Source organism: Falco rusticolus, chromosome 11, assembly GCF_015220075.1.
Source record: "Falco rusticolus isolate bFalRus1 chromosome 11, bFalRus1.pri, whole genome shotgun sequence".
Classification (NCBI taxonomy): Eukaryota; Metazoa; Chordata; class Aves; order Falconiformes; family Falconidae; genus Falco; species Falco rusticolus.
Window position 1 is genome coordinate 34,339,581 of NC_051197.1, and position 27,441 is coordinate 34,367,021.

Here is a 27,441-nt window from a genome sequence, read left to right on the forward strand (position 1 = left end):
AATACTAAAACACATGCAATATTTTTTTAATACATATCTATTCCCTGATTGAGAATACAGTGGTCTTTATTTAGAAGTACAGCCACTGCCTGTCACAAAAGCAAAAACCCAAGATATTTCATGGTTAATTAAAAACGTACTTTGCATTTTCTTTTAATCCAAATGAGCCACAAGGCAGGAGCTCAGACTTTTATTCAAAGTCACTCATAACCCTTGTTGCTGTAAGTAGACTTCCACCTCACTGGTGCCTCTACTATAGCTCTGATAAAACTTTTACATTCATGAGTCAAAGGTTAAATAAAGGAGAGGAAATGTTTTCTGTCAAATAGTCAGGTAACCACTAACAGTCCTGAACTATCAGCAGGAATCTAACTTCTAGTAATCAAATAAAACTAAGGAAACTGCCTTTCCGTAGCTAAATGTCTAATGTCTAGGGGCTACTTTTCTGTCTGGAAAATTGACACAAAATGTGTAAAATTGAAACATTCTGCTTCTAAGGGATTTGCCTAAAGGAAGAGAGAGAAAGCTTCAAGCACTTCAAGCATGGTCTGAACTGAAGAACTACAAAGGCTTACCACATAAACCTGTCCTCCTTATTAGAGCATTTCATTTGGAAACATAGGTGACAATTTTACAGTCATAAAATTAATGAAATCTAAGACTGAGCACTTTAATGATGCATTTTGCGTTCCTATGGATACATAAGGTCACTCTCGGAGTCCACCAACAGTTTCAAGACTTTTAACAAAACAAATTTCAGTCAAATTATTTGCACTTTCTACTAAAATCGTTCAGGTAATTCAAACACAATTGCATGTAAACCCAAGTATTATTCCTACTGCAAACAGCAGTGATATTTAGAAACAATACTCAGAAGAATTAAGTCTCCTCCTATTATTCAAAAGAGAACACTGAAATTTCTACTGTGCCACTTCACAACTGGCAAAATTATTATTTCAATTAAGACATAAAAAGTAAGACTAGAAGAAAAGATACAGTATAGTATATGAGCACAACAAGGTATGTTACTCTTATATGTTATTCCTGTTGTGGTACCCCTTGTTTTTACAGGGCTGCATTCGCTCAACAGTCTGTGGACAGAGAGAAGGTGACCCAGCAGGAGTCACACCGACAGCTTCACAAAGCAGCCGCGCAGTTTAAAGCAAGAAAAAAAAACCCAAAAAACAACAAAACAAAACTTGGCAAAGGAATCACACAAAACTTCTGGAGAATAACCCAAGAAGCATCCTCTTATCTTAATATGGGTTTGCACTTACTGGCGCTTTGAATTTGGCAACTGTAGTCCAGCCCTGCATGATCGTTTCAGACAATATTGTGTCACAATTATGTTCTTCAAACAAAAATGCCCGAGACAGCTACCTTAGGGGATTTTTACTTCACTGTATAAATACACAGACAACTTGAACAAAACATTCTGATTTGGGAGAAAATTCTGTTTACACAATTCATACACACATGTTTCTAAAACATAAGAAAACCCATAAAACTTAAGCTAGAGTTTTAGATGTAGATTTTCTGTTTCAAACTATCCAGTTTAAAGCAGGACCATGTGGCTGCAAATTCAGAGATGATTTCCTTTAATTAGTGTTTCAGATGAAGAACAAATCATAGAGAGAAGTCCCATAAATCAAGCAGCTTTAGACTGCTGGTGTAAAACCTGAGGACAAGCAGCCTTTCCTTCAGTTTTCAGTTCAGAACGCCATTCAGCAGCTCAAGCCCTGGCTCCTAGCAGCCCTGGCACGGGTTAACGCCTGGCCTGGTACCATTCACAAGGGACATCCACAAGAGAAAAGCTGTGTCCTGTTCCCCACTCATCAGCCTATCCAAATGTCTATAGTATTTCCTTCTCATCACTTTGACTGGCTTGTTCCTGCTCTTCTTTTCGGAGATTTTTACTTAGATTTTAGTTATTTATGACCATTTCACTTAGTAAATTTTTCAGTATTTTACTACCCCTAGTTGTCTTTGTTAAAGCCCAAGTCAGCAATCTTAATATGTTCCTCTTGTTTGAGGCAATATACATGTATGTGCATATGCAGATGTAAATAGTTAGACATGGTATTTATATAGACCTGCATTTGTGTGTTTATATAAAAGTCTATGACTATTGTGTAAGACAAGTAGTTTGAACTGCTCACACAGCAGAGTAATTACATTCACACACTGAATACAAATTTATGTTATTTTGATATATGGAAGAGAACAAGTGTGAACATGCATACACACTCTTTGTATATAAAGACAGCCTTAATTTATTAAGATTTCTTTGATTTTGGTTAATTTAAGATCAGCAAGCATGTACAAAGGAAAGCCACATAAAATGTCAAAAGAAATCTGCTACTGCATCCCTTTCACTTGGCCACTTCTAATGGATCTTGGATGCAGAGCAGAAACCAGACTGGATACTAGAAGACATCAGATGGAAATACTGATGCATTCTTTCTGTCTGAGCACAACACACAAATTGGAGAGAAATGGACTACCAAGCTAGAAGTACAATGCTGTGAAGCTAGTGCTGTTATGCATTCAGCTATGTGTTGTAAATTTGAAACTGTCACAATAAAAGCAATGAAGGCAATGCTTTGATTACAGTTCGGTGAAAAATTATAGCTTGCCACTTTTCATTTTCCTTGTTATTTCTACCAAGTAACAGACCGTTGACTAATCTTTAGCTGATGTATGTCTGTGGAAAAATAAAATAAATGCCCAAGTTTACCCCAGCTGAGAATTTCCATCCTTTGCTTTGTAGCACTACAAATAGTATTTAAATGTGCATACCTGAGCTTGCGTAACTGATTAAACATTTGTTATTACAGCATTAGAAGCCAGCCAGACAATGTTAGTACAAGTAAAAAATTTTGTTTCTCACTTGATGAGGGAATAAAAGGTTAATTCAGATAAAGAGCTAAAAGCATGCACATACATTCTCACTCCAGGCCTTAACAAGGTATACTAACAAAAGGTATCACAGAGAAACGTGTTAAACATCATACGCTCCCAAATCCTACAAATCAAATCTTTCTGCAGTATTATTAAAGAAGTATTGTCAGGATCATAGAAAGTCAATTAATTCCCAGAATATAGTCTTTTCCTTTTGTTATTTTCATTATATGGCCATAATTATTATTTTATGCAATATTTAGAGCAAATACTTATTATTAAAATTACTTGACCAAAAATGTCCAGTGTATTGGCTTTCAACATTAAGTTTAGAATCTGTTTAAAAGCTCACAAAAATCTTCATGGGATATCTCCAGTAGTTTTAAGCACTGCTCTGTAAGTTTCTATATTATGTGGAGGTTTTTTGCCCCTGCACATGGTCTATTACTGAAATTCTCATACAAGTTGCTGTTGGGTTTGTCTCCCTAACTCATGTGGTCTATCCTAAGGACACCTTCTGCGACTGCCCGATTTCCATGTTGTTCAAATACCAGATAATCTGCTTTTCTTCACAAGCTTCCTAGCTTACTCTCCAGCATTATCCATGTTGCCCCTCTGCCGCCAGTGGGTTTGGCTCTTTGGCAGCACGTGGCGCCTCTTTCACCTTGTGTTCGGGGATTCTCACTTTGAAGGTAATTACACTTCACTTCAGTCCTGTTGTTCTCATGTGTTGCTGAACTGGAAGTTCTCATTTCCTCTGTGGGCATCAGAGGCCGCTAGGCTCTTAAGTGAAGTTGCAAATTTGCCTTTTAATTAAAGCACACTGGCTTTGAATTAATTTAATTGAAAGGGGGTTAGGACAGCTAAACAAGTCTTTTTTTTTTCATTACCAAAACAATTGTCTTACAGGAGAAGAAAGAAAAAGCAGAGGGAGAAACAAAGTATTTCACTGGGGTCAACTTCGTAATCACCAATATCTCTTCTGCAATCAAGCAGCATGCTCTTTATTGAGAATTATCTGGCTCTAAGCATTTCTTAGATTAAATACGGTCTGGCTAAATAAACATGGAAGATACATCCAAAAATCATATTTCCAAGGACAGGAATACATAATAATGCACTTTATTGTTAAATTGACTGGATACTTGACAAAGATCTCATTAAAAAGTAAAAATACATAACATTCAAAGCCTCTAAAGCTGCAGCATATTGCACTCTGCTTTTAAGCAAAGATTTCATGTTATTTAAATAGAATTATTTAGCCTCACACAAGGATATCATCACATAGGGCTTGGGTCCACTTTTGAAATGAAATCAGTGTTAACACTTGTAGAAAAATTATATCCTGATAGATAAATAAAACACATTAGCAGATACTTTTTCGTGTATTTTTCTTACATTCACTCCCTGACTCAACTTTACTTGGGCTGACTTACCTTAGAATACAGAGACAGACCCTGCCTCCTGTCGTCAAACGGCAAAATCCAAACCTTTGCTTACTTTCAATGTCGGTGAGCACAAAGGTAAAATGCTGTCCTACTTGGTTTTGGGACCCCCTGAAAAATTAGATACAGAGCATAAAACCACTAAATCACATCAAACGCGAGCATTTAAGTCCTTGGTCTCAAGCCTCACTACCCCTCCCTCCCTCCCCAGCACCCAGGTGCCCCCTGCCCCCCGCCCCGTCTCATCAGCACAGAGGAGCCCAGGTCCCTCGGTGTGTCACACAGCTCGGGCCGCAACAGGCACAGCGGCACGGTGTGGCACACAGCCCCTCACTACCTAAGGCCCAGGCAGAGCCAGCACAAGCCTGCCACAGCCTGTCGGCTTTGAGGACACCTCAACAGTGGAAAACGGTACCCAGAAACAAGGTTTACAATTCTACAAATAATTAATTAAACGGGCATCCTACAGGCCTGGTTTAAGGCATCCATTAGAAAACTGACTTCTTTTTTGCGCCTTTTTTTTTTCTTTTTCTTTTTCCCTTCAGAATAGCTCCCTTGGTTAAACCTGTAGCCTTCCTATGCACCCACACATCTTCCTCCCTTTTTTTGCACTACACGTTGCCCAACAAAGAACTTGTTGCTGAATTCATTTTCCAGTGCAAAAAAAAATATGCAAAAACCAGTAAATAATCAAGAACTAACAGCATAAGAGCTAAAACAATAGTATCTTCAAGACTATATCAAAACATGCACCGACTCGAGCCTTACTCTGCCTTGAAAGTTGACAGAAAATTTCCCTGCCTGATGCTCCAGCTCCTTTTACCCCCAAGCTCTGCCCTGCCAGCATTCCCTCAGCAGCGCAGCCCAACGCATTTTGTTCTCGGTTTCTGCCTCCCGCTCCAGTGTCACCTCTGACTCCTCATACTTGTCTCCAGGTCCCAGTACCAAGCTCCATTCCTGGCCTCTCCACTTTCTGCTTGACAGTATGAACCTTTTCCCAATTTCTTTTTAAGAAGAAATGGCATCTTCACTGCCATGACATGTCTCTTATCTCCTTCATGGTCTCAAGCCAGGCACCTTTCTCTCCTGTGCCATTTGTCAGCGTCAGACAAGAGATCACTGAGAACATGGGACAGACCTGCTTTTCAGTGTGGCCAAACTTCAGTGATCTTCATAGAAATGTTCTAAAACGCTTACATTGAATGCATTTTGCAATCAAACGACTGTATCTGAAGTTCACTCACAGAAACACATATTGCACTTTTCCAAAATCTCCCAAAGAAAAGCAGCTTTAGGTAAGCTTGGCTTTTTCAGCCAGGAGAGGTAATGTGTAGCACAGAATGCAGCACAGAGTGGTTTGGGTTGGAAGTGATCTTTAAAGATTTAATTAAAGCCAAATGAAAACAAAGTTATAATGGGGAACACATGGAGATTTGCAAACATAAAATGCAGCATTTCTCCCTGTAATTCTATTGTCTGCTGTTCTTTTTCCACTCTTCCATGATCTTCTACAGCAGAATACCTAAGCACCTGCTAGTAAGCACTATGATTAGCGTGCGTCACGTGTGGTTCGATCTTAGATGCCAAGCTGAAAATGAATTCCTAGAGAAGCTGAAAACCATCACAGATCTCAGTCTTCCAATCTAAGAGCACAAAATATTTTTTTTATTTATCCCCTGCAATATGTTTGGGGGTTTTATTATTGTGGCTTTTTTGTGTTTTGTTTGTGTTTTGTTTTTAAACCTCCATCAAAAAAAAAACCAAAAATTTTCCCCTAGGAAAGAAGAAAGCAGCAGAGGATCAAAGAGCGAGAGAAGTTACAATGTACAAATTTATGTTACAATGCTTAACGTGTGCATGACAACAGCTTAAAGATTAGCTAAGTGATACCACTACCCAGACCGTAGTGCCCCCACTCATTTCAGTTTGGTCTAGTCCCTCGTGAGCATACAGTGACCAGGCTGAAACAAAAGGCTGTGCTGAGCATATATGACACTACAAGACACATTTAATCCAATATAATCCCTGGAAACCCACGCTAATTAATGGCCTATTTTTTTGGTCAGGTAATTAAACTCAAATGATTAAAACAAGCATTCTCCTCACTTGTCTTCGATAGACTGGAACAACTTGGTGTGCTCTTTAAACACAGTAAACGCTCAGTGGCTTTCACTTAGTCCTTCATTTTTCAGGTTCTGTATAGCGAGCACAGTGCCTGTGTATTACACCCCATACAACACAGAGCTATCAATAACACAGGGTTATTACTCCCCTGCCAATGATGCAATTTGCTATCTCACATCTCTGCATTTTCTGCTTTATTCCTGACACCAGACTGCCACCGAAACCTGCAGTATGGTTTCAGTACCACACACACACTGCCCAGGGGCTTACACAACAGTTCAGCAGGAGCTGGGCAGTCAGCAGCACCGGTAATGCACCACACAGCGATCTCCGCTGCCTCCTGCTCCCACCCCTCCCTGCTCTGCTGCATCCCACCATCAGGTGTGGAGTTTTCCACAGCCACAACCAGCTTTTTCTTATGTCACAGAACCCCTGGCACAGTTCTGTAGTCGGGTGCCTATCTACCCATCTACCATCGGTCAAGACCCATAGAGATCATTGATAATTCACAAGCAATTGTTAATACACACTCATCTATGCAGGCGTTGTTTTTAATGTATGGTGTACATGTATGTCAAGCAAATGGTAACTCTATTACTGCTTGACAACAATTCCTTAGCCCCGAAAAACTCGTATCAGCAAGGATCTCTTGCTTTCAGGTACTTGTCTCTTCCCTTCCCAAAACCTGAAGACGACAGTGGAAAACAACCAGTATTGCAATTAAAGCATACGTAAAAATGTCACGACACAAGACCACTTTAAAGCATGAGATTTAAATTCTGATATTCCTTATTAAAAATAGCCCAGTCAAGTTACGAGTTCACCAATTCCAACACCATCTCACCACCTCCAACTCCATGTCTTCCTTTTGCTTCTTTAAGACAGACAAATCCATGTTTCAACAGTAAATGTAAAAGTGGCCCAGCTTGAAAACTGCTTCCCACACAGTTTAGAAGGAGGTGTAAGCAGCATGTTGCAGATTTTCAAACTAAGAAAAACTCCAAGGTTAATACTGAGCCTCCACAAAGAACCCATAAGTTTACATTTGGTCCCAGTTGCTTCAAAGGAACAGCTAATAGCAGCCAGTGACCACCCATCTGGACCGCGTTTTGCGATCAGTTTAAAATACTGAGTTAATCCTGGATTTCTAATTTGAGAACTCCACTTAAGATCCAAGGGCAGCAAGGATGTCAGGTTTTTTACTCCTCTTCAACAGAATTAACACTGACTATACATAAGCCTTACAGAAACAAATTATGATTGGGGATTTGTATGCATTGATAGATAACCACCATGTATAAACCAGGCCCGTAAAACATTTAAGAAGTGGTAGCACTACAATTTTAAGATATATATTGCATATACCCTCATGGACAAATGCTAGCTATGTGACGCGGGGTTCATGCCTCTGTTTCACTGCAGCCCATTCAGGTTGTTCAGAAGTCAACTCTCACCTCCAGAGGCAGGTAGCAGCTCCCAGCACTGCTACTGAACCACCACAAATGACGCCTCTCAAAGTTCTCCTTAACGTGAAAATCAACCCAGGTAAAGCGTAATTATGTACCAGAGTTCCCTACACAAAATGTTACCTAGACTTTCTATCGGAGTGCAGGATCAACTGGCTGAGCTTCAAAAAATTTCTGCAAAATGGTGGCCGAGCTGGCTGCTTGAAGAGAGCACGATCCACTCACCTGTGTGGGGAGAGCAGGCACAAGTTGTTCCCAGCCTTCACTGACCTTCTCACTCACTCCTCTGCCTTGCTCTTGACTTGCTTTCAACTCTTGCCCTGCATGCTTACTTTTAATCTTAGTTTAACAATAATAAATCACTAATAGCAAAGAATGTACGTAAATACTTAGTAACCCTGCAGACTACAATGGGCTCTTTCAAGGTTATTACAGTTCACTGTAGAATAGAAGTAGTTTTTAAAATTTTCTAAGTACATATCTACACAATGCAGAAAAGGCTCTTTGGGTATGCAGTAGGTAAAGAGTCATTTTAAAGATTTTTGTTTACACTATAGTCATTGTTCAGGACTCATTTTAAGGCTGCCTTGAGAAAACTAATTAAGGCAGGAATTAAATCTCTTCTACAAACCAAAACCAGCATGTCTAATTATTGACTTTATCCCTTGTTCTCAGTAAGAATTGCTCTTCTTCCAAGTTAATCTGTTTAGGATACAGAAGATGTTTGAAATTATTTTTTTCTTCTTCAAATTTTAGACATCTTTGAAGGGTTTTGAATTTCAGATTTTTCAGATTCAGATTCAGAAAAAATTCATTTTTTCAGTGAGTTCCAGAAAATTATTATGCATGGGAATACAGATTTTGATGACTTATTTTTAGAAGAAAACAATGTTACTGGTATTGTTAATTACAAGGTGTCATGTACACATACTTGACCAATGTAACTGAAGTACACAGTTCTGATGAAAGCTTTGGTGGCTGCTACCTAAACTTGAAAATTTCAAATGTATTTAATCTCCCAGTCTGACACTGAGAATCAAACCCCGCCAGTCATTCAACCTAATTCTCCCCTGATCAGAGAATGGATTAGAAACCATTTCAAGGAGAAATTTGAAAACCAGATATTAGGGTAGTGGTACAAGCTGATGCAGAGACTGGGGAGACAGTCACCCTAGGTTGGGCCATCTCCTTCAACTAATTGCTATCCCCAAAACTCAGCTTCAGGAACTATTTTTCTCCATTTCCAAACCCACTCCATGATCCATGAGCCCACAGCTCAGGCTCCCTGTGTGAAGGGCTCCTCTGCTCCAACTGAGCTGACTTGAGATCTGCTTCTCATAAACCCCAGGAAGAAACATCAGAAAGAACATCTTTACACATCAGAAAGAAAAGGAACAGGAAGAAAACTGCATAAGATATAAAAACATACAAAGCTACCACCAAGTAAGAAAATCCCCACAAATAAAAAGGACAGTCAACTTGTAACTGGGGTTATGTCTTCAAACACTAGAAGCATTAAAAGACACCACACTACTAGTTAGCACCACACTACTACTTAGTAAAGAGTCTCACTGGGTGTATTCCAGTTGCAAGAGCAGCCTGCTCTGGCCAGGGGCCCTGGCCATCGTACCTGCCCAGGGTCTATCAGAGGTCCCTCGGTGTGCCCAGGTCTCCTCTCAGATGGGTCCACTTCTGCACACACACGGCATCCACACAACCCGCACTCAAAACGAATAGTTACACTCTTCCACAGTGCACGCCGTAACCTTCCTGACAAAGACTTCTCTCTTACACATACGTACCATGATACAATGAGGGAAAGGATGGAAAGGACTCAGCTGTATAAAACTGCTGCTGTGCATTTCAGTTCACAACCTATTCTGCAAACTGACTGGAATGACTGAAGCATGCAGGAAATGCTATAATTTGTTTATCTTCTCCTGTACAGCTTAAATATGTTCTCAATTTTTTACTTTTCGTTCTTAACTATTTACCTCGAAGGCAAAAATATTGGTGTAAGGTATAATTGCCTTTCACAAGAGTTGGGTTCACAAACCCAACGATCTCTACAGCCACTGTTTCACGTTTGTCTTTATTATAACTGTGTTTCTGCACACAGATTTTTACCAGAAATACCAACAAACCCAACATTAGCCAGGAACGGGAGATGGAAGGTGATGTCATTCCTGCCATCATTACTCATTGACCCTAACAGATTATGAGCTAAATAATATGCACAGTAATTTCCAAACTTGAGCAATATTCTACTGCTAATGAGAAATCTTCTACAGCAGCAGAAACACTTCTTACGCTCCAAAATGTAACATTTCCCTGCAATCTGGTGGGTGCTGGTAGGGGAAATTAATGAGGTACACATCATTGTCTCCATGCTGATCCTACACAGGCATTTTCCAAAGTGTCTTAGCTAAAAAGGCACGCGTGTTACACATTCAGCAGAAGAAATGCATTCTGAAAGGGGAAAGATAGAGAAAAGGAAGGAGAGAGGGGAAATATTTATGGCAGAGACAAATGACAGAGATTCAAAGCATAGATAAGATTGAGGGGTCAAGCAATGACATAGTGCAACTTCAGACTGAATTTGTAATGGGCCCAAAAGGAACAAGAGGAGAAGTTGCATGCTCACTAATCGCCATCCAGCTAAGTAACTGATGGATGTAGAGATCGAGGTGCAGGCTCTCTGCAAAGGTCCGAGTTTTGGGTTAAGAGTGAAAATACGCAAGACTGCTGGAGAAAGAAAAATGAAGAAAACCATGCAGAATTTGTGTAAAGGATTCAAGGCACAAGACAAAGAACATAGCGCTTTTTCTGATGTATTAATATTAGCTTAGCAAACATTAAAAGGAAATTAAGATCTTGATGTTCTCAAATGTTAAAACCTATTCTGTATGAAAAGAAATGGAGAAAGGAATTCTGTTGCAGAGAAAAGGGAACTTAGTCATAAATACCTACAAGTAAACCCTTAGAATGTTATACAATTGTGCCATTTATGAAGCCGAAAATAATTTATTCATACGAAAAAAAAAGACAGGTTTTTGGAGAAAACACTCAAGAACTTCTATGACACAATTCATTTCTTAACCCCTTCAAAATAAAATGTAAGCCATAACCAGCAGTAATGAAATTATGTGCTTACTTTCAATAAAAAAAATTATATAAAACTTAAAGTCATGGTCAAAACATTACACCATTGTGCCTTTTTTGGCTTGACTTTCAGTTTAAATTTAATGGGAGTTACCTCTAGATTTTTAATCACCATTCACAGCATGTACTTTCGATAATTAGAACGAGTAGTGTACAGTTATTTATAACATCTGCATATAAGATAAAGTAAGTACATCTGGTGAGATGATGTAAGCATCAAACAGTGAGAACTAAATCTGGATCTCTGTCTACAATCACTGTCATACAGTGAATAAAGCAAATTAAAATATGTGTTCTCATTTCATTCACTTTTCAAATCATTCTCTAATACATTTGGAAGAAAACAGGTGATAATGAACTTAGCACTCTGCTTTAATGGTGCTTTAACTTTCCCACTCCCATAACCTGAATAATATAGATTACCTAATTTAATGAGTTTTATGTAGGTAATTAGCAGAAATGACACTCCATTGCCTTCAACTGCTGTATAGTAAGAACCCAGAAGCAATCTATGGAACAGTCACATTTTTTGTTCTAGGTACCTTGATCAGCAGCATCAGCGGAAATTTCATTGGTAATTTCTAGCTCTTACCAGGACCAGATATTGCTTGAAGTGGTTTACGTGTATATAACACAGGCTGAGAAACTACACTCTCTAAAGTACGATGTGCTCAATCAATGAAACAGATACTTTGTGCTTCACTTCAATCAAAGCTTTCTGTACCGAAATAAACATTGAAACTGCCTGTAAAACACCTGGGGGTATTAGACGTACAGTCTATTACTAATCTGTACACAAGAAAAAATATTATTATTTTTTTCCCCACCAGACAAGTGAAAGCACATTTATGGCTAGATGAAAACTAAAATTCTTGTCACATTTCAAATGTCCATTGGAAAAAAGCCATATAAAAAGGAGCTATAGCACTGTTTTTCCTCAATTTTTTGTAAGTCCAAATTTCAAAATAAAAAGTAAAACTGAGAAAGCAGAAGACCACTAGTTTTCTCAAAAAAAAAAAAAAAAAAAAAAAAAGTAGTAATGTACGTCTACATTACAGAAAATGCCTGAACGGAATAGTGAATGGTAAAAACACCACACAGCCAGCAAGTTGTTCATACAAATAGCTCGCCAGTCGCCTGCTTTCTTTAATGAGCTTCCAGTATTTCTGTCCTTTTCCCCCACAATAGCTCTGCCCCTCCCCCTCGTCCATGCTCTTTCATACTCTCATGATCCCACACTGCCTTTGGTTCTCCCACAAACCTCCTAAAACTCAGCTCCCAGCTGCGCTAGAAGCCACAAGCGCGGTGGCCGGTTGTGGAGATCTCACAGCGCTGCCCAAGCAGGCAGCAGGCCAGGCCAAACACAGCCGGCTTGTTCCCCTCCCCAGTATATTTCAGCTTCCAAGGACTGCTCCTCCTTCTGTTCAACTGCCAATTTTTATGAAATTTTTAGAAATCCTGCACCTTTGAGAGCACTGCTTTACAGTCGAGTATGAGGCCAAGAGTCAAAAAGTGTGTCTGCGGAGGGAGCATGGGCGGGTATTAACAGACAAACAATAAACATTACATAACTTTGTCTTTTTTTCTTTTTTCTTTTCCTTCCCTCAGATACTCAGCTAAAAAACATAGCTAGCTATGCTATAAATTTATGTTTTCCCAACACTGTATTGATTAAGCTTATTCATCTCATATGAGCAACTGTCTTCTGAATGGTTCAACAGAAATAGTTAATGCAAGACGAGTTATCTGAAAATAATTATTTGCTGCCACTGATTATCTTCTTGCCACTGGATGGCAGCAACAGAACCTCACCTTTTTCTGTTATCCTCAAATTTTATTTCCATTATTCATCTTCATTACCAATTTTAAACAGAATTCTGTACATATCTTAAGCACATTACAGACTTCAATGCTTTAAAGCCAACACTGACAACCGTATTAGTTAAGTCATTAAAACAGCTTAAAGGACAGTGAGATTAACCAGTTCAAAACCCAAACAACTTAATTAAATTCAACTACAAAAGACTAAATGAACGTAGTTTATTTCAGGGAAGTTGTGTTTATGAAGATCTTTATTTTGCCAGTGTGTTTTTCCTGCAAAGCCTCTCTTCTTTCCTCTACACACAAACCATCTTTTAGTCCACTGAGAGCAGCTCCTTGCATCTGATAGATGCTCCTCATCTTTGAGACTCCATCTACAACTGACGCCTATGTTGTTCTGAATCCAGCTCAGCCTGCATGCTACCTGGGTGTATCTTTCATGAATTATGCAAATTAAACTTCTAATTCAATCTTTGCTGATTAGTACAGTATGAGTTTTCCAAACTGAGTATAATTTATTAAATTAATTGCCATAAATCATTTTGACAAGCTTAAATAAATATTTTAATTATAAAAATGTTTTATATGAACAATTTATATGACTGGCAGCATTACATGGAAGCCACACCACCAGAAAGGTAAGAGCTAATCTCTGAGAAAAATCAATTGCATATTCAGTTACTTCCACGCAATTAAAGTCTTCATTTCTTTGAACTCAAACAACATGTTTTTCAGTACTGCTGGGTGAGCTTTTACATCCTGGTGCAACATAAGTTTTCGGTTTGGTTTTTTGCTTGGTTGTTTTTTTACGATGCTCGCCATTTGAAGGAAACTGTTATTTCCTTATATTTACACAGATTATGTTTACAGTTATAATGGACAAAAACTGGGAGCTGGAATGTAGCTCCACCTTGGAAAAGATATCCCTATATCTCTGTAAATGTTGCATCTTACTGTGGTACTTTCCTACTAGTGATTTCATAGTTACTTTAGGAACAAAGGATGTGGTGTTCTTCTCATCTGCAGGTGCAAGTTTAGGAAGTGCAGTATGTTTTCCTTTTCTTTGTATCTTCCCTTTCATAGAAAATGATATTTAGCCTACCTGCAATATTTTTAAATACACGATAACTGTACCACATACCTTTCAATGTCAAAAGGAAAGCAGAACTTCGGAACGCTGTTCAGCACTTCCTGTAAATACAAGTCAAAGAAATAAAGTTAGGATTTTTTTAAAAGGCTTTTGAAAGGCTTTCAGGGCAGTTGTTAACAACTACCCTACAGCTTGCTTTTAAAAAATATCTAAAAATACTCATAACAAATAATAAGTTCAAGGAATATATGATTGCAGAAGATACAGCACACGTTCCTGGACTGAAATAATTGATTATTAAAAAGGAATTAAGTTTGTGCTTTGGCAGATTGCAAAGACAATGCCACAGAAGCCCCAGGAGGCAAAGGCCTGGCCTGAAGGGTATTAACACCCTTCACATCCCCGCTGGGATTCCCTTCAACAAGGCCATATGGATTTTACAAGAAGCACCACACCATATGGGTAAGCCACGTCTGCTGCTACTTGTACCACAGACTAGCCACAGGGACTTCTGACAGATCCTGGCTCAAAAATACAAATGTTGTTTCAATTAAAATGCAGGCAGAGAAAAGGGAATGAAGTTGGCAGCAGAATGAATTACAGAGAGGTATAACAACTCTATACATGTTCCATAGTCAAATGCTGAAAATTATGGAAATCGTCTGCTGGTCCAAAGTAGAAATTTATATGATTAACCCTTTGTGTTTCACAAGCAAGACTTGCTATTAATAAAGGGAAGGGGGTGGGGGGAATCCACCAGATCTACATTCATACCATAATCTGAAAGGATAATGTCACTCTTTTTTGCAGAATTTTATTTAAGAAGCTGTTCAGTGGCAAATTAAATGTGTTAATTAAAATATAAAAATGCTCTCAAACAAGTCAACATTTTTCTTTAAAAAAAATAAAAGTTAATTACGAGATCAGTTAGCAGCAAATATTAAACAATGACTTTACAAGATCCCAGAAAAACAAGTTTTATTTCCTTGCTCCCAAATGGGAAAACGAACCCTCCCTGAAATGCTCAAGCTAAGAAGAGGCAGTCAACGTCAACATCGTTGGCCAAAGCTACAGGATTCCCTTTTTGTAGCAGACCAACAGACATCTCATACTGCTGAACACACGAGTTATCCACAAGGTGTGCACTTTCAGAAAAATGCACATTAACTGCAAATTTCCAGAGCTGCACACAGGGGTTTAGGAACTTGACCTAAGATGTTAGCACTCTCCAGCCTGAATTCTGTTTATTGCATGTTGAACAGTCAACTCCCATTAGGGGAAATTATGTATTTAAATTCCTACACACCACAATGATTATTTACTTCAAACATTTGTCTGGCTCAGTGGATAGCGTAAAACATGAAGAACCCATGCAAGTTAATCAGCAAGGGGATGAACAGTCCAGGAAAAAGATGCCTCTGAGTACTGGATGCATATATTAGTTGCAACGTTCTAAAGGTATATGATGTGCCCCAGTAAACCATCGTGCAGGAGAAAATGGAAAAGTCAAATTTTCCAGAATTTCTAAGTCATACAAGAGAGTTCAAGAAATCTTTTGAACTTTCACTTTGTCAGCACAGATAAAGAAGGGTATGAAAGTCACATGTTGTGTTTTGGGAAAAGTTATTAACTTAATTATAAATAGCAGTACATATAACATTCTCTAAGAGAAACTGCACAAGCGCCACCCTGCCTGCTGTGAGTGGCCACTGCAGAACAGTGAGGAGCAAAATGCAAACAGGGCAGGTAAACATTTGAATTTCTGTGGGCAGGAAACAAGCATACACGGTGCTGGGAGCAGTAATAACAAACTCTTAACAAAAGCAAGCAAGCAGAACAGGCTAATCAAAACTTTTAACTCAGAAATTTCCTAAACATTTCCAAACAGTCTCTTCACTTCAGGCTCATAAAGCTTGTTTTTCCTCTTCCAAAGAAAGTATTCTATACTCTACTTAAATTCTCTTTCCAAATCTGCACCTATCCTCACGCTGTAAGAAGTAATTTTCTCCTCGCTACCAAGGATTTTAATTGCTGCCTGGCGAGCTTAGCACCAACTCAGAATTTGGTATGGAAATGTATTCATTTATGTTCTCCATTGTATTCTCTCAGAATAAATTATCACACATGAAAAGGAAAACAAAAACAAAATGAAAAAAACAAAGGTATTAGCTCAATATTTTGACTAAATAACCTGAAAATTATGGGTCTGTTTTGCAGCATTTTCCAGGCTGAGCGGCAGGACAGCGTCCCCCAGACCCACTCCGTCCCCCCCAGCCAGCACACGTGCACGTAACTTCTGCAGAGCAGCCTCGCTCGCTTCCCAACTGGCAGGAGCATCCCTCAGGGGACAAGTCTTTAAACCTCCGCACTCTTTAAAATTCAACCAGCCAGCAGGTCTATAGACTGGTGTATAAACAGTATAGACAAAAAAAAAAAAAAAATCCTCTCAGCTTATGTCAGTGACAAAGCAGCTCAGCAGTTGACTGCTGCTCCCCTGACAGCATAAGCTGGGTTTACACAGATCAATAGATGGAAGTCCTACCTAGCTTCCAGGGCTCAGTTTTCTCCCTTAATTACAGGTACTATTCAGGTTTTTTAAATGGAGGAAAATAATACGCCCTCAGGATGCTCCTAGACAAATTTCAAATGCAAATGACATTATATGCACATTCACAGTCACTATTCATGTACAACTGCAGTTGATACTTTTAGTAACCTCTCTATGAATAAACTTTGAGCTCTGTCTCCTAATGGGTCATCATTTTCAAGGATCCGTAACTCCACCAGGACCTCTTCTCGAGGCAACATACACACTCTCAGAAAAAGAGTAACTTATTTAGTGTAATTTATTTTGTACCTTCATAAAAGCATGCCTTTATTTGTGAAGACAAAAGCTTGTACAAGTCTTCAGAAAGCAAAATATCCTTAATTTGCATGTCCCATGATTATTTCCTCCTCCGGTTCTCACACTATTAGTGCTTTCAGAAACGGTCACTGTATCATAAAGGCAAGAAATTGCATACAGGGGGAACACTGTAACAATATTGTAAAAAAAACCAAGTAAAAGTTTACCTATTTGCTTTCAAACACCAAACAAACATCTACAGTTGCATACACAATTGAGTTTAATTGCTAAGTTATCCTCTATCTCATTCCTTACACAAGCTCCAAAAGAAAGAAGAAAATCATAAAATTAGTGTCATGTGAACTATATCAGCTGCTTCCCTCACAAAAAGCTTAAACAAAAATGGAAACAGTATTTAAGGAAATATTTCCTTTATGCCTATAGCACAGCAGCAAAAACTTGCATTCTCACAGGCTCATGGTCCAGCAGTTTTATTAATTCCCTTTCATCAATTGCAGTGCACAACTCCAGCCTGGCCTGGTCATGCTCACTGGCTCTATATTGAGATGATATAACAGAAGCTAAAAAGAATTATTTAGTGTTCCTTGCTTATTTTGATACCCGTACAGCTAATTCTATGTATCATCATTTTATAAAGCAACGTAAAAGCTGTTAGAAGATGCTTCTGAACTCACCACACCAGCTTTCTGGAGAAAAGCTCCTGATAACTCACAGTCTTGTTCTGAACTGAAATTACTCGTTAGTCATTTTGGTTAGATATAAGATCGATACCATATACTTTACTAACTAGAAAAGATAGGATTTATATATATAAATATAATATCACAGTCAGTTGATACAAGCATATGAAACCTTCACAGCTGTTTAGTATACATTGCAGAGCATGGTGATTTGGGAGGGTACTTGTTTCTTTTTCCACTCGATCAAGACACGATGTGATCTCACTACAGCCAGAAGGTGGTAGGGGAGCTGCTTCTATTAAGAAAATTGCACCAGATTTGATATGTATAACATAATCAGCTTATTAATGTATCTCTACACAGGCATGAGTGTGGTTTTTTACTTTGTCTTCTGCATTTCTACCAGTTACATTTGTCTATGGAGACAAGGGCTGATGACTTGATGAACCAACAAAAATTAAATATTTCAGTAGTATAACATTAAATGATGAAGTTAAGTATTGAAGCATAACCTGATTAATTTCTGAGGTTAGAAGAATGTGGAAACTATTCAGCCCAGCATTTTTATTTTCTTACTAAAACATATTCTGCATTTGTATCTAGGTGAGGAGGGAAAAGAACCTGACTAAGTGCATTCCTGTGAAATGATTAAAAATCTTCCCCAGTAGGAATACTGTAAGGTACCCAGAACGTTGAACCACTTCTTAAAAGAGTGTTTAGGCACCATTTTTTAAGAGAGCCTTGTTACCTTCCAGCTGTTTCTGTGTTTATCTGCAGTGTAAGGCTGCTCCTCAACCAAGCAGGTGGGTTCTCCCCCAGGTGCACGCTACACATACAAAGACATCTCTGGAGATGGAAGGGTTCAGCCTTACACCGAGACGCAGTTACACTGTGTCCATTCCAGAGACACATCAGGATACCCAGGGAAGAAATGGCTTAAGTAAAAGAGATAGTAACCAAGACCATTTGAATTATTTCATTACATAATCCAGACCAGGTTACCAAAATCATAATATAAAAATATAAACCAGCGCTCAAATAGCTATCGATCTATCTTTCCTCATCTCTTTATGCTGTTTCGAGGCAGAGATAGCCAAAGAAACATCAATTATAGGAGCACAAATAAATGGTCACCCACTTATTTACAAAACACTTCCCTCCTCCCATTATCCTTACTTCTTCAACTGTTTTCTTTCTCAGTAACAATCTTTTTCTAGCTTTTGTTTTCTCTTATTTCTCTATTTTATTTTTGTGAAGCCCTTTTCTCCCACCCCTCTTACTGAAAGGGGACATTCTCTTTTTTTGTCAGTCTTATCTTTGTCATATCTACTTTATTAAGCAGTCTCCTTTTTTTTCCCCTTGTTGACAAAAGCTACTTGCTGTTCTATTTCAGTATTTCATCTAACTGTCCTGCAAAACTCTTATTTTCTTCCTGCTAGAACTTCCTCTCCCTACTAACCTCTCCAGAAATGTGTTCTCTTGAAACACCTGACTGCAAGGGCTCTCTTGTGGTTCTTCTTAATAGTTTTCCCTACTCAAATCTCCATCTCCAACTCCAATGTCTTCTCTTCGCTCTTAACCCAACTTGCTCTCTCTTCTTTTCTCGGAGGGGACTCTGTTTCACCATACCTCACCACAGTTTTCAGTCACCCTGTACCAGTCCAAACACACAAACGAGATCTACTTGAGATTGAAGCCTACCATGACAGGTACTTCTGACTCAAACCAGTAACTTCAGTGGGAATATTTAAATGCTTAAAGTTAAGCACAAATTTAGGTTCATTCTTAAATCAAAGCCAGGCTGTTTAGCATCTTGCAGCATTGAGCCCTTCATCATTACGGTTTATCAAAGGTGAAATTCTAATGCTGCCACATAAAACAGCCGATGAAAAGGCAAGCTCTGTCCTCACCACTGACTCTTCCTTCTCCTCCCTCTGAAGCTGCGCACACCCATGGCAGGGGACCCATGTGAAGCCAGCAGCAGCAGTTATATTTCAAAGACTTAGCTCTTACCTCTGCTAAAAATCTAATCATGAAATTGTAGCTACAATAAAGGCAGGCCCAAATGGTTTGAACAACAAAAAAGTTTAATCTTGGATTATGTTCATGGAAATTCAAAGGTCTAAAGTACGGAAGTCATTATTAGGCCTCTGTAACTATTTTTAACCTCTAAGTGCCTCTCCAAAGGGCATCATTCAGTGATTATCTAGTAGTTCTGTATGGTACCAAAAAGAAAAAAAAACTACCACCTGCTTTCTGAACATTTAAAGCAAAGAATACAGAAATCGAATGCAAATGGCTTAGGGTAGAGATGCAAAACTTTTTAAAAATAAATAAAGATGTACCTTAAAGCTACAGAACTTCAGTGTTGAAAGAATAAACCACTAAATCAGCTTTTTATTTTACTTTTTTTAAAGCCAGAAATGTCAAGTTTTAAATATTTTAGCTATCATTTCCATATTTGTCAATTAAAGTGTACATACGATTTAGAATTTTCAGGAGTTCAAAGTCACTTGTGAAGAAGAGACTGGACATCAGAAGTGTACAACTACGTGACTCTAACAAGCTCTCTGCAACACAAGCAACGCTATTCTCCAACCTTTATGAATCATTTGGAATATAAAACTTTTCCAGACTTACCAGTGAGTCCCACTTTGTACATGGAAAGAAATACAATCAGTAGTTGGTTTTTTTTTTTTTTGCATTTTCACCTTTGGATATTTCAGATTTTCCTCTAGATCAAATTATGAAGAATTCTCTGAAATTGTTTCAGAGAAATATTAATATATAATAGCAATTATTAATTGGCTTGCTAATCACATTTATGGAGTAGACCCACGAAAGTCATGTGCACACCGCACCATTTCATTTGCAGCACAGGATGAATGCAGCCATGACATGAAATAGTGGGCTAACAAAACTGTGACACCAGAGTTTCAGTGCTGCGTGGGTGGCAAACCGCAGGCCCACAGATGTGCCCCCTAAGCTCTACCTGTTGCAATACTTCTCTTCCCACAAGAGAAAAAAGAAGATCTGTGCCATCACAGCTCCCTCAGGATAGACCTGCTCTTGTCACCTCAGAATTCTCAGGATCAGTTTCAGATAGCGCTGTGTTTCCTGACACCTGATTCTATCCCAATACAGCTGACACATACAAGTTCCTGACAAACACACGAAGGGGAAGGTAATTCTGGAACACCCAGCAGAATCTGTCACTAGTGGATTCAAGAAGGATGAAAACTCCACTGTGCTGAGCTGTGCGTACATTCCTACAATAACAGATTCTTTTCACCCACAGAACACAAATTCCACTCCACTGCTGAGAACAACTGTTGCTCCTCATTTAGTTGGCTCCCAGGTAAAGTACAGCTGGAGAGGCCCTACAGCCTGGGACTTTCAGAATCATAACACCCAAACACCAAGCTTTTTAGAGGAAGATCTGCTCTCTAAGAAGTGTCATGGTTTCATAATTCTAAAGCTTATTCAGAGATGCGTTCATTGTCTAAAATGAGGAGCTCAATAGCTGCAAATGAGGAGGAGACTGCTTACAAATTCAGAGATTTTTATAAGATGTTGGGAGTCTCTATTTGTCTTATTGTTCCTAAATTTCATCATGTAACCAGTTAAAAATAAAGCATATTTCAGCCATAGCTGTTTCCAGCATAACACACAGGGACCCAAAGTTCACTTTAAAATAACAAGCTCAGTTACAAATAGCAGAACAGTTAAAACAACGTGAAGTTCAGCACAGCTTAATTTACCTGCTTTAAAAAACCCTCACCTTTCCTGGAACTCATAATAAAAAATAAAAATTGACAAGGCTCTTCTCCCCAAAGAAAGCTTCCATTAGAGTAAGTGTAGATTGACATGTTACTATCTATCCCTATTACTGGCAAGGCAAACAAAAATAAGTAAAACTTTGCCATACTGCTCTAGAAAACATGTAACATTTGTATCCCACGCACCAATAAGTAGTTTCCCCTTACTTCCCGGACTGGTGTCAGGGAGACCGTTATACCCCAGTCGGCATGGGAGAGCTGGGAAAAACAGGAAAATGCTCTTCGGTCTCCAGTCTTAAGATTACTATGTGGGCAATATTTAACTTTTAAGGCAGTATTTATTGCCTTTAAGAAAGTTCATTATATTTTGTACAAAAAAAGACACCAGCGTATGACACAAATTTCTATCATCATGCAGGAGGGAAAAAGTTACTTTTTATTAATACACACTTTCAATGACAGCAACTCTTAACATTATCTAGAAACTCAAGAGAAATTGCCTTAAACTAGGGGTAAGGTAGACATCACTTTCAAAATCCAAATACGTAAACCTTTGAAGGCCAGGTTAAAACCCATGTGTCACCCTGCACAGCTGAGGGCAGGCATACTCACTTCATTCAAGACGTCTTAAGATTTCCCACTGCTTACACCACCAGTTAAGGTGCATCCTTGGCAGCAACACTGAGAATCTCCTGCACGTTCTGTTTGGATGCTGTTTCTCCAGTAGCAAAAAAAAAATAACCACACAAAAAAAAACCACAACCACACACATATTAAAACCAGTTCTTATTTATTTTTTTTACCTGTTAAGTTTTTTCACTCCACCTTGGAATACCTCTGATAGCTCAGAACAGAAATGAGCCTACTTGCAACATACCCAAGTCCACCTGTTCAACAGACTGCTTTAAAGTGCCGTTTGCGAGTCCGGAAACGCCTGCAGAACAGTATCAAGAAATATCTCTAGTAGACCATAGTTGACACTCAAGTCAAAAGGCTCCCATTTGCAAAATTTACTTACCAATCACCAAGGAAAGAAATTTTTAAAAGGAAAATTAAGTATTTTATTTCCATAAAAATAAAATGTACTGAAAAAGTCATAAAATGTCAAGCATGCAAATTCCACTCTTGATGACACTTGATGTATTTCAGATTCAACTCCAAGCATAATATTTTCCATATTCCAAATACTTCTTCCTCCATAAATCCTAGCGTTTCACCAGAGACTTCAAACTATGCATAGTACTAATTATAAAAGAGAGAAACAAAAAAAAAGAGCAACTGCAGTTTTGATGGAAGTAACCAATGCAGAAGACCCACAACATGCAGACAACATCAGACAACCAGAATGAAAGGTCAGAGGCAAGAAAAGGAGAAGATCATTTTTGAGGCAGAAGGGAGAAACCAGCTAAATGGATTTACTTTATAAATTAGATAATGGTTTCTACCTGCACATGGCACCATGTTATCTTTTCAATACTGGTGATCAGAGGTTGCCAGGCTTTTGGATATACAACCAGCAAACAGTTCTGACAACTATTGCCGTTCTTTCAAGCCTACTCTTAGCATCATCAGTAAAAAGTCTGGATTTTTCCAAAATTTTTCCAATTTTTCCAATTTCCAAATTGGAAATTTCCAAAAATTTCCAAAGTTTTCCAGGCTGGCAGGTTAAAAAGGGAGGAAAAACAAAAAAAAACAAACAAAAAAAATCCTCACCTTATTTGAAATAGCACTTTACATTTTCCAACTCCCTCAGTTTTCTACCCATTATGCTTTCACCCAGGCATATTTCAGAAGCAGAAGCAAGCAAACATTATGCCTACAGCAGCCAAACTGGGTACAGCAGCCTGAGCGTGACAGAATTGCTCCTTTTTCTGAACTAAGTCCTAAGTATAAATAAGAAGTACTGCACTGGTTACCTAAAAGACATGTCCTGAAACAGAGACTGTCTGTAAACAGCAGGATGTCGTTCCTTGCCTAGAAAGCTTCTACTGAACAATTGGTTTGCCCAGTAAATACCCAGTATACCCAGTACTGATGTACACAGAAAGGTCAGCCCCAGCTCTGCAGATCACTTACATGCAAAAACTGGCCTGCTGAGGCTGGGGAGCGCAACTGTTGTTAAGGTGCCGGGTGATGCTCTTCCAGAATCAGAACTTTCCACTGATTTTTTTTTTTTTTTTTTAATAAAATGACTGTACAGCATATGCCATGATGAAATCCTGATTTTTCTGGCAACTCAGAAATTAGAAGTAGTTAATGAATGAAGTATCGCATAAGTTAATTAACAACTTGGGTGCCATGCCAAGAGTAAATATCTGTAGTAGATGGAGAGTGACTTATGTAGACAAATAAGGTGAGACAGTCCAAAAGCTAAACCCTTGACTGGCTCGTCCACCTTTACACATGTAGCCCCACGCAGAAGCGCGCCAGCTCGCGCGGCTGCATCAGCAGTAGGGGAAGTACATTATGTTGTACAGGGTAGTGAAACCCATTACATGTGTGGGCTGAGTTTCTTGAGCTAGAAGGATCTATAACGAAAAGAAAAGGAACTGAGAAAGGAAATCAGCTTCTAAGGAACCTGCTAGGATTATCGTTTCATAATTACAATTATTTTTACATTACAATGCTATTTTTATACAAGAAACTGTTATTTCTTGTTTTACAGGCAGCATAGGTCAAATTCTAAGCCTGACCATAATACAGCTCAACAGGAATCACTTGCAGTAATAGTTTTTCAATACTAAACTCGGACTTTATCAACAGTGTTGAAAAATGGAAGAGAGATGAAAGAACTCCACGACCAAAGAAGGACAGGGAAGAAACAAACAAGCATAACTGTAAAGCCCTAATATAATCCTTGTGTTTCCAGATGCAGACAGATGACAAGACAGATGACCATCACACACACACACAAAGAAAATACACAATGGACATATGATTAGATATATTTTTTCCCAAGGAGATAGACACTGTACATTCACTTCACCTATGGCTGCTCCTGCCCAGCCCTCTGGCTCCCTGCTATGGCACCATTGCTGGAGATGACTTTGAAACAATTTCAGGTTGGCGTTTCTGCATGGAAGCATCCATCAGCCACTTCAGCACAAAGCCAGTCAGCTTCGTTTAGACCTCCAATAAAGCATAAGCCAACTTTGAAGAGCTAAGAGGAGGGGATGGCAGCTTCCACCAGCGAGCCAGGCAGCACAAGTGGTAACAGCCAGGAAGATTTTCAGCTGCTTTACTTTGATCCAGAAGAATGAAACTGCCCATGCCCAGGGAAGACACTCACAAATGTAACCCGAGTATTCACCGCACTTACTGAAAATCAATAAAAATCCTGTCCCTACAGCAGGATTTCTCTCTAAAGTGAAAGAGGTCTTCCCTCTTCCCAACTTTAGTCTAAAACTCAAGAATTGATGCACCGAGTCTGCACTGGCCCAGCATGTCTTCTCTAATAGTGGCTACTAACACCTAGTGAAGGACAAGGGACAGAGAGAAGCATGCACTGTAACCTCCGGCAGGTTACTTCTCAGATGTGGACCTTTTGTTACTGATGGTACTTTTATTAATGACTGCAGACAGAAACTGACACACAAAACACAGAAACTCAACGCCTCTGCTTAGGGAAGAAGCAAACAGTATACCAGCCAAGTAGTTCACAATGCCTTGAAAACTTATACAGAAGTAATGAGTACCAGAAATAATTATATTCAATGGATTAATGTATTTCCCTTCCTGATCACCTGTCTGGAGCTGCTTCACTTTCACTTACTCCTCATCCAAGACTCCAAACCATGTAGTCTGGACCCCTGTAGCTGCAGACCACTAACCACCCCTGCCTTGCTCTTGCTGCTGGCAAAGTCCTCTGCTGCTCCACTTCCTCATCTCGGTCCCATCAAGCCTCATTCTTTGGCACCAGATTGCCCTGGGGTTCCAATCATCATAACTGAACTATGGCATTTGATCTGAGACCATTTCCTAACATAAGTAAAAGGAAGTTATTTTATTTAACAAAATACAAACAAGTTACTTGAAGTGGCACTTCAAATACCTGTAGCAGTAACAGTGAACCTCAGATACTCTCCCAGTTCTGCAGAAAACTATCATCAGGAAAGGCAGAGCAACAGCCAAGAACCAAACAGAGTGTTCAGGAATACAAGTTCAGGAACCAAATACAGGCTTCAGGAACCACACAGTACCAAACATAAAAAGAGCTGAGCCAATTAGGATAGTCCTCAAAAAATCCAGCAGTAAGCTTGAGAGAACAGCAACGCTGAAAGTAGAAGAAGAGGCAACATACTGAAGACTAAAGTGGACGGAGGGTGCTAAGCAAGTAGGTGAGGAAGTGTATTGTAGCATGGAATAAGGAATTAAGTGACACGACTGGAATATTCTGAGGGCAGTCGAGGGCAGTCAACACCACCACACATGACAATTTGGCAGTCTTTCTGGAAGACATTCCAAATGATTGTCATCACCATTTCAGCCATCAGTTAATTTCTTCTTCTTTGTTTTGGCACATCGCTGAAGGCTGTAGGAAAAGCCAAATCACTAACAGATATTTTTGATAGGATGATACAGAATATCTGAAGGACAGTCAAATATAAATACTGTACTTATTTGAGCAAACAGAGAAAAGAACATTTTACAAAATGTAGTCCCCCAATATCACGGCTGTATAATTAAAAAGAAATGGCTAACATATGCATACAGTCTATTAAAATGTACATAATTTATTTGACTCAAAACGAAAACATATCTAACAAGTAATTCCATTCATCTGGCCCTTTTTCACCCAGCCTTAAGATATACAAATGCATGCCTTTTCACCAGAACACAGCAGCTGGGAATGAAAAGGAAAGCATTCAAATGATCATTTTCACATCATATTCCATCGTCTTTTCACCAGCTTCTCCCCAGTCTTTCTTTGAGTCCCATTCTGTTACGAGAGAGCTGCTTTTTAGATCAATTCATATTTCCATAATCCACACTGCTGTTTCTCCCTCTCCTCCCCAGGGTGGACTAACCCCTGCATCCAGAACTATGGCTTACAACTGTCATTAAGACCTATAACAATAACAAGATAACAAAAGAGCTGGTAGAGATGAGGATAGCCAGTACCATATGCTGATCAAGTTCAACATTTTTAACTTAAAAGCTCTGTAAAACAAAACTGCCACAAGCCTGAAAACAAGCATGCCTGATATTGCCACCTGTCCTCACAACTTCAAGAAAGTTCAATGTTTTCAGTAGTGGGCTTTTATGATTTTATAAATAAAAGTCTCAAAGATTTATTCTGTCTCTGTTAGGATGAATTAAAAAAAACCCTGAGACTGCATCTTGGGATATTCACATCTTGAATGGTACAAGGGTCTTGTCGATCCTGGGCATTCCCAGCATGTCTAGGTGGGCAGATATTTCACAGAATGTTTATCAAGATCAGATAGATCTTTTCTGTTCATGCAGGGCGGTTGGTCACTATAAATACACCTCCGTGTTTTCCTGCCAATTCTCTATCAGCTGTGATTTGCATAGACAGCAGTCACTGCTGCCTCACACACCCAGTATTCTTCAGTAAGAGCAATACGTATTTCAAACATGAATTGTCAGGAAATTACAACAAACTATCTTACCCTGACAAAGCTTACTTGCAATGCACAAAGTTGCCATCATCTCAGCTGGGTTAATTGTTTTCCTCAAAGTTACACAGGGATCAGAGTTCCAAAATATCCTTAAAACTAAACAATGGTGTGTAACATTCAGAAAAAAATACTTTTGAAAATTAGTAATCTCATTAGATTCCTCCCTTCTCATACCAATGTACCCAAATACTAATCAAACCTATTAATACACATGCAACAAAGTCCCAAAACCCTTTTCAAGATTTACTGACAAAAACAAAGCAAGCACCTACCTAGTTAGCATAAACATTTGAAACATGTATTTAACGCCTCATCAGTATAAAAGAACAAAGCCATCCAATGCGGAAAGCCAGTGAGATGCATCCCCTAACAGCACGCCTGCAGCCTTGAAAGAGTGTAAACAGTCTCGTACCTCCTGGGTTCCTGCCGCTCTCTTAGGAGTGCACAGAGGAACAAAAAAACAGC

General features: G+C 38.9%; 1 protein-coding gene across 3 annotated transcripts in view; it reads right to left on the reverse strand.

The window, feature by feature from the left end:
• Positions 1-27,441, reverse strand: part of DENND1B (DENN domain containing 1B) — a 167,134-nt gene that overhangs the window by 91,316 nt on the left and 48,377 nt on the right. For 2 of the 3 annotated variants that reach the window (XM_037403963.1, XM_037403962.1), the window contains exons 4-5: positions 14,061-14,110; positions 4,338-4,457 (exon numbers count right to left, since the gene is read on the reverse strand). In XM_037403963.1, coding sequence (XP_037259860.1) covers positions 4,338-4,457; positions 14,061-14,110 — 170 coding nt within the window. The remainder of the gene's footprint in view (positions 1-4,337; positions 4,458-14,060; positions 14,111-27,441) is intronic. The other variant, XM_037403964.1, reaches the window with a different exon arrangement.